The following is a 9,551-nucleotide window of genomic DNA, read 5'->3' on the forward strand; positions in this document are numbered from 1 at the left end:
ATAACAGAGGAATTCAAGACAGGATACCCCTGGGAGCTCCTCTATGCTGATGACCTTCCACTAATTGCTGAGTCACTATCAGAACTAGAGGAGAAGTTTAAGGTGTGGAAGCAAGGACTAGAATCGAAGGGCCTTAGAGTCAACCTAGCTAAAACCAAAGTCCTAATAAGTAGGAAGGTAGAAAAAACACAAACCCCTTCAGGTAGATGGCCCTGCTCGATCTGTAGAAAAGGCATAGGTAGAAACTCTATAAGATGTACCCAGTGCAAGCTATGGACACATAAGAGGTGCAGCAATATCAAAGGAAGGTAAACTAGGAAGTTAGTATTTGTATGTGGCAGACGTGCAGAAAACAATTTCTGTCATGTTCCAGGGAGAAAAACTAGATGTAGTTGATAGGTTCCGCTATCTAGGTGACCAAGTTAGTAGTGGGGGAGGGTGCACTGAAAGTGTAGCTGCTAGAATAAGCATAGCCTGGGCAAAGTTCAGAGAGCTCTTACCTCTGCCGGTGAAAAAGGGTCTCTCTCTCAGAGTAAAAGGCAGACTGTATGATGCATGTATACGAACAGCTATGCTACATGGCAGTGAAACATGGGCTGTGACTACTGAGGATATGTGTAAGCTCGAAAGGAATGAAGCCAGTATTCGCCGATGGATGTGTAATGTCAGTGTGCATACCCGACAGAGTGTAAGTATCTTGAGAGAAAAGTTGAACCTAAGAAGCATCAGTTGTGGTGTGCAAAAGAGACGATTGCGCTGGTATGGTCACGTGGCGAGAATGGATGAGAATAGTGGTGTGAAAAAGTGCCACACCCTAGCGGTTGAGGGAACCTGTGGAAGAGGCAGGACCAGGAAGACCTGGGATGAGGTGGTGAAGCACGACCTCCGAACATTAGGCCTCACCGAGGCAATGACTTTGGAAATATGCTCTGCCTGAGAAGACCCAGCAAGCCAAGGAGACCAAAATCCAAGGCCTCTGCCAGGGATGTAGCCAGCCCACTTATGCGTATTCCACTTGTGAAGACCTGTTGAGGCAAGTGAAATCAAATTCGAACCAAATTCGACGACTGGCCTCCATTGGACATTAAACTCTGCTTGCGAAGACCTGTTGGGGCAAGCGAAAGCGAAATCGTGATGGCACCACCTTTCGAGCGTGATCGTTACCAGCATTGCCTTCTTGGCATTTGTGCCGCAGCTTCGTGTTCCTGGTACGTGTGCCGGTGGCACGTGAAAAGTCATTCGAGTGAGATCGTTGCCAGTGCCGCTGGACTGGCTCCTGTGCAGGTGGCACGTAAAATACACATTTTGAGCGAGGCCGTTGCCAGTACCGTCTGACTGGCCTTCGTGCCAGTGGCACCTAAAAGCACCCACTACACTCTCGGAGTGGTTGTCGTTAGGAAGGGCATCCAGTTGTAGAAACTCTGCCAAATCAGATTGGAGCCTGGTGTAGCCATCTGGATCATCAGTCCTCAGTCAAATCATCCAACCCATGCTAGCATGGAAAGCGGACGTTAAACAATGATGATATTCTCTGCAATGATAATGGATTACTTAACTGTCTGTTTTGCATCATTCTGTCCAGCCAATTTGTGGTGTGTTTCACTTTGATGTGCCTCAACCCTTTATGGATCCCCTGTAGCTGAAGCTTTATGTGTGTGTGTATATATATTTGTTATTTTTATATAAGCTTACAGCTTATGGCGATTACCATGCAATGACTAAGGAAAACAGTTTAATAAAGGGGCATATAAGCTCTCAACAGAAAAAAAAGGCTTTCAAAAGTATATATTTATGTATGTATTTATGTTTGTTTTACTGTTTCTTTGACTTGACATCATGTGATTGATGTAATTGCATATCACCATGTCCTTTGTTTCCACACTTCTGTGAAATATCACCGTAATTGGAAGACAGATGAGGACTGACAACAGGTATCCAGCAGTACAAATTCTGTCCAATTCACGTGAGCATCAGAAAAGTGGTTGTTTCACACACACACACACACATATATATATTACGTGGACGACAATATTTTCAGTAGAGATGTTACAACTATATCTGAGTGTTCACATGCTTCAATACTGTGTGTGTACATATACTTATTCTATTGCTGACTTTTATCAATGGTTTCTCCCATTGCTTTGATGTACCATTCTCTATCATTAATAAAATTGTCGATATTTCTGATGACACGGGTATGCTAGTGTATATTTATATTACGCTTGTTACGAATATTATCAATATACCTGAGGAAAAATACCTGTCGACTTACTGCACAGACAACGTAAATTGAATTTAAAGTTAATAGAACTTCTTCGCCTCATCACATCTGTGAGATGCTACGGTTTTTGTAGTCAGTATGCAAAACGTTCAGCTAAGGCAGTTTTCCTCAAACATTTCTCAAATTTGAAATTACCAATTGCCTCCAAAAAGCCACTTGAAAGAAAAAATTTGATTTAATCACGTTATAAAATTAAAGATTATTTCTGTCAGCACATATGCATTCATAGTTCATTCCTGTTACAAGAGTACTAAGTTCCCTTGTACGCTCATAAGAACTGTGAGTGCGGTAAGACTTGTTTAAGGTGCATGGGTTCCATCTAGAGCAACGGTATTCAATAACTAATCATCTAACCGTGAATAGGTGTTATTGAAATAACGCATACCGATGTAAGCATCAGAAGCACTATAGTTATTGATTTCTGATTACGTATCGTGGAAAATTTATGTACAGGTTTAGCAGCTCTAGTAAATCTATCCATACATACTTTATCATCCCGTAAGAATGTATGAGGAAGTTGTGTCCTCCAAGTGGGATTCGAACTTAAAGCATATAGGGAATGAAAACTAAATAGTTTGAGGCATTTCGTCCAGCAGTTCACACAGATCTTCCACCTCGTCACTCTACACCAAAGCATTATATAATTGATGAGTATTTTTTGACATGACATTCTAGAAAGGAATGTTATGTCAACAGCTTTACGCGTTGACAACTGAGATAAGATCCAAAACCTGATGAGCGTTAACGAATAAAATGGAAGAGTTGAAGTGGATAGTTAACCTCTAGAAAACCTATTAAATGTCTTTGCAAAATTAATACCATTGGTTTGAAGAAAATATATTCTCATTTAGCAATACATCATTAACTAGACGCCTGATTTTCAAATACACTGGTCTGTTAAACGGTGAAAGGAAAATGATCTTTGATCTTTTAGTGATATATTTTGTAAGTTGAGGAAAAAGAATAGTTCTTGGTTTGGTCTGTGAATTTATATTGGTTAGTCTCAACAAATTAGGTAAACAAAAATGTCAACTTCAGTACACCTTTAAAATGACTATCAGCAGCCGTATAAGGGCATAAATTACATGCATTAACAGCTTTATAATTATGTTCTATTAACTAAATGGCAAAAATGTTTTGGAATGATACTTTCGGTTCAGGCCTGAGACTGAGATACATTTAAAACAACTATAGTATAATAAATATATAACTCGCGACTTTATATGTTGTTTTCATACTGCCTTGAACAGAATTACATTTAGAGGGGAATGAGACGTCGTGACGTTCATGTATCTCCAAATGCTCCCAGCAACCTGGTCGTTGGGAGCTTCCCGAATTCCATAACATCTTTCACACCTTTTTATACATACAGGTATTAACTAAACTCATATTCAATTATAATTTTCATATGGAGACTCAATAATATCATTTATTCGCGACGGCTCTCTCTCTCTCTCTCTCTCTCTCTCTCAATGATCGCTGTCAACAAGAACCTTTAATTAAGTCGGTTACAATACATCTAACATTTCTAAACATAACCAATTAAACACATTTTTCTTATTAGAGAAAAAAACAACTCGTGTTATTTTGTTGTTTTTGTGTTATTCATGCTAAACAGCATGTTGCACTTACCTGGGTTATTGAATCTCCAAATAGAAAAGCCTTAGGCCAACGGAACGAAGCGGAACAATCTGAATCTCCCGCCATATCAAATATTGTTGCCGTTTTGAGCTGCTTTGCTACACGTTTGATGGACGATGGCAGAGAGAAAGTGGCGGTAGCTCTTGTATACGTAGTTACTACACGAAACAGTGACGAATACTGATACATCTGCGACGGCGAAACATGGAAAAGCTGAAAGAGGCGGGGTTAAGACTGGTCGTTGATAACACGTTTAGAAGCGAGGACTACCTGTACAAGAAGTTTATTATGAGAGAAACACGAAGTGAAGTGAAAGTGTGACGTAAATAACATGAAGAGAGAAGATAACGTAAGAGAAAACAAATGGCTGTTTATTAGAGATAGTGTATGAAGGAGAAAACAGATGGAGAGACAATAGATGGAAATGCAAGGTTAAAGTATGATGAAAATGATAGTATATGACAGCCGGTAAGAAACTATTCAGTGTAATAATGTCAGCTATTTCGTAAAATTAACTGTATAAGTAAGGAATTTCGACAGAATATAAATAAATAATGTCGGTCAAGATGTGTATGAAGGGCAAATGGTGTGATTTAAGAAATTAACTGGCTAACGTTTGCCGAATCAATGGAACCAATTTATTTCTTCTATGTCAAGAGAGGGAATAATAAAAAAAATAATGTCTGTCAACAAGGCGAGTACCGATCATACTAGGGACGAAATCTTTGTATCTCCACGTAGGTGTTATCAATATTTGTACCAGCTTCCAGAAATAGAAAAATAGAATTTTTCATGCAGTATTTCATGCTAGTATTTTCTTCATTTTTTGACCATTTTTTAAATGTCTTTCTTGTGACATTCTAATTAATCTGAATCATTTGTTATAAAAACCTACATATACGTATATAAAAATGGATAGATCATACTTTACAGCTAGTAATTATATTAACCATTTGGCCATTAGACGTTAAAATAGAAAAGTTATACAGTATGATCAGTATAATAAATAAACCTTGATTATGACTTGTACTCTGAACATATTAGCAACTATCAACCGGGATTGACATCTTCGTTAAAAAAATCACGATTAGCTTTGAACTTCATTAAAAATTAGGTAATAATTTAATGTAAACGTTTTCTAAACGGTGTGATTATACGTTTGCACAAACTTGGAAAAAAGACGATGATTAGTTTTTACTATCTAAGGCAACAGAATGTTTATTTCTAACTTTTAATTTGTCAAAGAATTCATACGAAAATTGCAAAAAGTTAAATTAACATTAATAAACTTATAAAAAAAAATCTCACATTCTGCTACATAATCAAAAGTAATAGTTAACAACAAAATTATCGAATAAAAAGAAAGAAATTTCTTCGTTATATATGTGTGATCAGTATTTGAACGTATTTTATACTGCTTGCTATTAAGTTTGTAGTACGGAATACATTTAAATTCTTATTACTTATGGATCGCACCTCGTCATTCTGTTGACTTAGAAGTCAGCTGTGCTTAAACAAGATATGGCGTTGAATATACAAATGTGAAAGTATTTCCTTTTTCTTTATGTATCCATCATATTAGCGTTTTTGTTTCTGTATTGCTGTTGGCAAAATATATTGCTCGTCATAAATCGAGCCATACCACTAAAAATTATTGAACAAACATCTTTAGTATAAACACCATTAAGTAACCCATGGCAATTTAACCGAGAAAAAGTAAATGATAGGGAATAAACTATTCAGTTTAACGGAGTTGCACTAAAAGATTTAGTTAGAAAAACTGGATCTTGTTAAATTTCTTCTAACCACTTGAAGTATTTTAAGTTTTCACCTTTTTTTTTTTTTTTTTTTTTTCAAATTTTCTATACTGTTGTAGTTCTGCTGATGACGAAATTCGCATTTTTTAATGGTAATTAATAAAGTAATTCCAACTATTTAAAGTTATGTAATTTCAGCCAATCAAAAACCGTCATTGTCATCATATTAGAAGTCGCAACTGTCTGTTATGGCAATTGCATTTTTTCATTGTTTACTCACAAGCCGATAAAATGAAAACATTACAGAACCTTTTGTTTTTTAAAGAATTTATTAAAGAAAACTATTTTTTTCTCAAATTACGCTATGTCTGCTTTTTCTTATTAACGTTAACAAAGTTGTGTTATACATTCAAATACTACTCTGAATAGGTCGCATTTTTCGTACCTACAGTGCTATATAAACGAGTCTACTGTAGAACGATGAGTACCATAGCAAAGTTTATTCTCCTTTCTGAAGGAAAGCCCAAGTATTTTCTACTTGTTGAGTGTGGATCCTGTCCTGCAAGTTGACAAACTCAATACTGTGGTTTACCATTCTATGCTGAAATTGGTAGCCTGGTATCTCTGGAATGTGCGAGTATGCTTGCTACAGGTCACATAATTGATTGTTGCACCCACCAGTATAAAAACAAAATTTAATTCTTCAGAGGAAGGGTGCTCCCTTCTAACCTTGTGCCTTTTCCCACTGACACAGATTCTTGGCTTTTTCTTTTATTTTTCTACAACAATATATGTTGCTGTAACAAGTGCATCTTCCAGCATGTTAGCAATAGAAGCTTATTAATTTCTAGAAAAAAAAATTAGTGCAATTTTTGTCATCAGTGTACAAAGCTACATTGTTCTCAGTGAATAATGTACCCATCAGCATAGGTTAGTTATTAGCGACTTCAGACTACAGGCTAGGATTCCAAGAAGAGACTAGTCTGGAAAAGAAGTATCTGAAAACTTAAGGGTCCTTTGAATAGTCAGAGATTTAGAGACATCCTAACTGAAGCATTTAATGAGAAAGAGGAGCAGTTACAAACATGTAGCATAGAGGACAACTTGAAGTTCCTACAAGACAACTTACTGAAAGCCATAGACCAAATTTGTGGCTGGTGCAAAGTCCCAAGCAGACCTGAGGTGACATGGTGGTGGAACAGTGTTGTTGACAGGGTCATTAGAGCAAAGAAACAAGATTAGAATGGTGGCAGTAGCAAAGAACTATGTCAGGTAACTAGAAGGGAAGCCAGGAGAAAATCAGAAAGGAAAAAGTTTGCCAATGTTCTGCAGCATGACCAGCAGCTTGAGGTGTTTCAGTTCGCAAACCATGATGTTGTAGAAGAAAAGTGCATTTGCAGTTAGTGACTCTACAAAGAAAGAAGTGCAACTATGAAAAGCTGCTAAATATAGAGAATACATGAAAGGAGAGTTTGCCTAATGTGGACCCTACAAAGGAACCAGCTATCCAGATAGACAGTAGCTTGGTAGATAAAACTATGAAAGATATGACGACAGAAAGCTCCTGGCCAAGTCAGCAGTGGAAGTGGATGCTCTGAGAGCATTGCTACTAGAATAAGAATGGGTTGGGCAAAGTTCAGAGAACTTCTACCTTCATCTGTAACAAAGACCTCTCCCTCAGAGTGAAAGGTAGATTGAATGATGCCCGTGTGTGAACAGCCATGCTACATGACAGTGAAACATGGCTGTAACTGCAGAGGACATGCAAAGGCTTGAAAGAAATGAAGCTAGTATGCTCCACTGGATGTGCAATGTCAGTGTGCATGTACAACAGAGTGTAAATGTCTTGAGAGAAAAGTTGGGTATAAGAGGCATTAGATGTAGTGCTCAAGAGAGAGGACTGTACTGATATGGTAATGTGCTGTATATGGACAAGGACAGCTGTGTAAAGGAGTGCTGATCTCTAATTGTGGAGGGAACCTGTGGAAGAGGTAGCCCCAGGAAGACATGGAACAAGGTAGTGAAATATTATCTTCAGGTGTTGACTAGTGACCGAGACTTTTGGTGATTTGCTGTGCTTAAGACACATCAAGCTAAGCGAAATCATTGTTGTGGCCATGCTGGTGACATGTAAAGAGACCCAATACACTGTGAAGTGGTTGGTATCCAACCATAGAAACTAAACCAAAATAGACTGATGCCTGGTGCACCTTTCTGGCTTACCAGCTCCAGTCAAACTGTGTTACCTGTGCTAGCCTGGAAAACGGACACTAAATAGGGATGATTTTCTGATTAAAGAACAATGATAAAAGTTAATAGTAATAAGAATAAGGATTAAATAAAATGTACATGCATATATTCATACATATTCAGAGACACATAATATATATATAATTAAGCAGAAAACAGGTATTGTATTCATACATACAGATCATCATTTAACATCCACTTTCCATGCTGACATGGAGCTAGCTAGCAGGGAGCTAGTCAGACACCAATTCTCTGTTGTGGCATGGTTTCTATGGCTGGATGTCCTTCCTAACACCAACCACTTAACAGAGTGTGCTGGGTGCTTTTTACATGCCACAGCTATGGGTATGTTTACACAACACCATCACAGGTGCGTTGGCACAGGTACTTTTCATGTGGCAGTTTCTACAGCTAGATGACCTTCCTAATGCCAACCACTCCGAGAATGTAGTGGGTGCTTTTACGTGTCACCGGCACGAAGGCCAGTCAGGTGGCAATAGCCATACTTAAAATGGTGAATTTTACGTGCCACCTGCACAGGAGCCAGTCCAGTGGCACTGGCAACGATCTCACTAGAATGACTTTTTACGTGCCAGGAAGGCGACGCTGGTAATGATCACGCTCGAAAGGTGGTGCCATAACGATTTCGCTTTCGCTTGCCCCAACAGGTCTTCACAAGCAGAGTTTAGTGTCCAATGGAGGAAAGGTACGCATAAGTGGGCTGGTTACATCCCTGGCAGAGGTCTTGGATTTTGGTCTCACTTGGCTTGCCGGGTCTTCTCATGCACAGCATATTTTCAAAGGTCTCGGTCAAAAGTCATTGCCTTGGTGAGGCCTAATGTTCGGAGGTCGTGCTTCACCACCTCATCCCAGGTCTTCCTGGGCCTGCCTCTTCCACAGGTTCCCTCAACTGCTAGGGTGTGGCACTTTTTCACACAGCTATCCTCATCCATTCTCGCCACGTGACCATACCAGCGCAATCGTCTCTCTTGCACACCACAGCTGATGCTTCTTAGGTTCAACTTTTTTCTCAAGGTACTTACACTCTGTCAAGTATGCACACTGACATTACACATCCATCGGAGAATACTGGCTTCATTCCTTTCGAACTTGCGCATGTCCTCAGCAGTCACAGCCCATGTTTCACTGCCATATAGCATGGCTGTTTGTACAAATGCGTCATACAGTCTACCTTTTACACTGAGAGAAAGACCCTTTGTTACCTGCAGAGGTAAGAGCTCTCTGAACTTTGCCCAGGCTATTCTTATTCTAGCAGCTACACTTTCAGCGCACCCTCCCCCACTACTAACTTGGTCACCTAGATAGCGGAACCTATCAACTACATCTAGTTTTTCTCCCTGGAATGTGGCAGAAATTGTTTTTGCACGTTTACAGTGTTTATTGCTTCTGAACATCTGCCACATACAAAAACTAACTTACTAGTTAACCTTCCTTTGATATTGCTGCACCTCTTATGTGTCCATAGCTTGTACTGGGTGGGTGCATCTTATAGAGTTTCTACCTATGCCTTTTCTACAGATCGAGCAGGGCCATCTACCTGAAGGGGTTTGGGTTTTTTCTACCTTCCTACTTATTAGGACTTTGGTTTTAGCTAGGTTGAC

At 38.9% G+C, this 9,551-nt stretch overlaps 1 protein-coding gene and 1 long non-coding RNA gene across 6 annotated transcripts in view; one reads left to right on the top strand and one right to left on the bottom strand.

The window, feature by feature from the left end:
- LOC106881399 (isoamyl acetate-hydrolyzing esterase 1 homolog) overlaps positions 1–9,551 on the bottom strand; it is a 202,339-nt gene that overhangs the window by 157,641 nt on the left and 35,147 nt on the right. For 4 of the 5 annotated variants that reach the window (XR_008264422.1, XM_052968747.1, XM_052968748.1 and 1 more), the window contains exon 1: positions 3,914–4,215. The exons of the other annotated variant lie outside the window; for it this stretch is intronic. Coding sequence is in view for 3 of the 4 variants with exons in the window: in XM_052968747.1 (XP_052824707.1) it covers positions 3,914–4,111 (198 nt within the window). In the remaining variant the exon portion in view is untranslated. Of the gene's footprint in view, positions 1–3,913; positions 4,216–9,551 lie in introns of those variants that run through there. 5 annotated transcript variants of the gene reach the window in all.
- Positions 4,297–6,039, top strand: LOC128248140 (uncharacterized). Its single transcript, XR_008264423.1, has 2 exons — positions 4,297–4,390; positions 5,878–6,039. It is a non-coding gene; the product is annotated as an uncharacterized LOC128248140 (long non-coding RNA).

The sequence above is a fragment of the Octopus bimaculoides genome, chromosome 6 (assembly GCF_001194135.2).
Source record: "Octopus bimaculoides isolate UCB-OBI-ISO-001 chromosome 6, ASM119413v2, whole genome shotgun sequence".
Taxonomy (NCBI): Eukaryota; Metazoa; Mollusca; class Cephalopoda; order Octopoda; family Octopodidae; genus Octopus; species Octopus bimaculoides.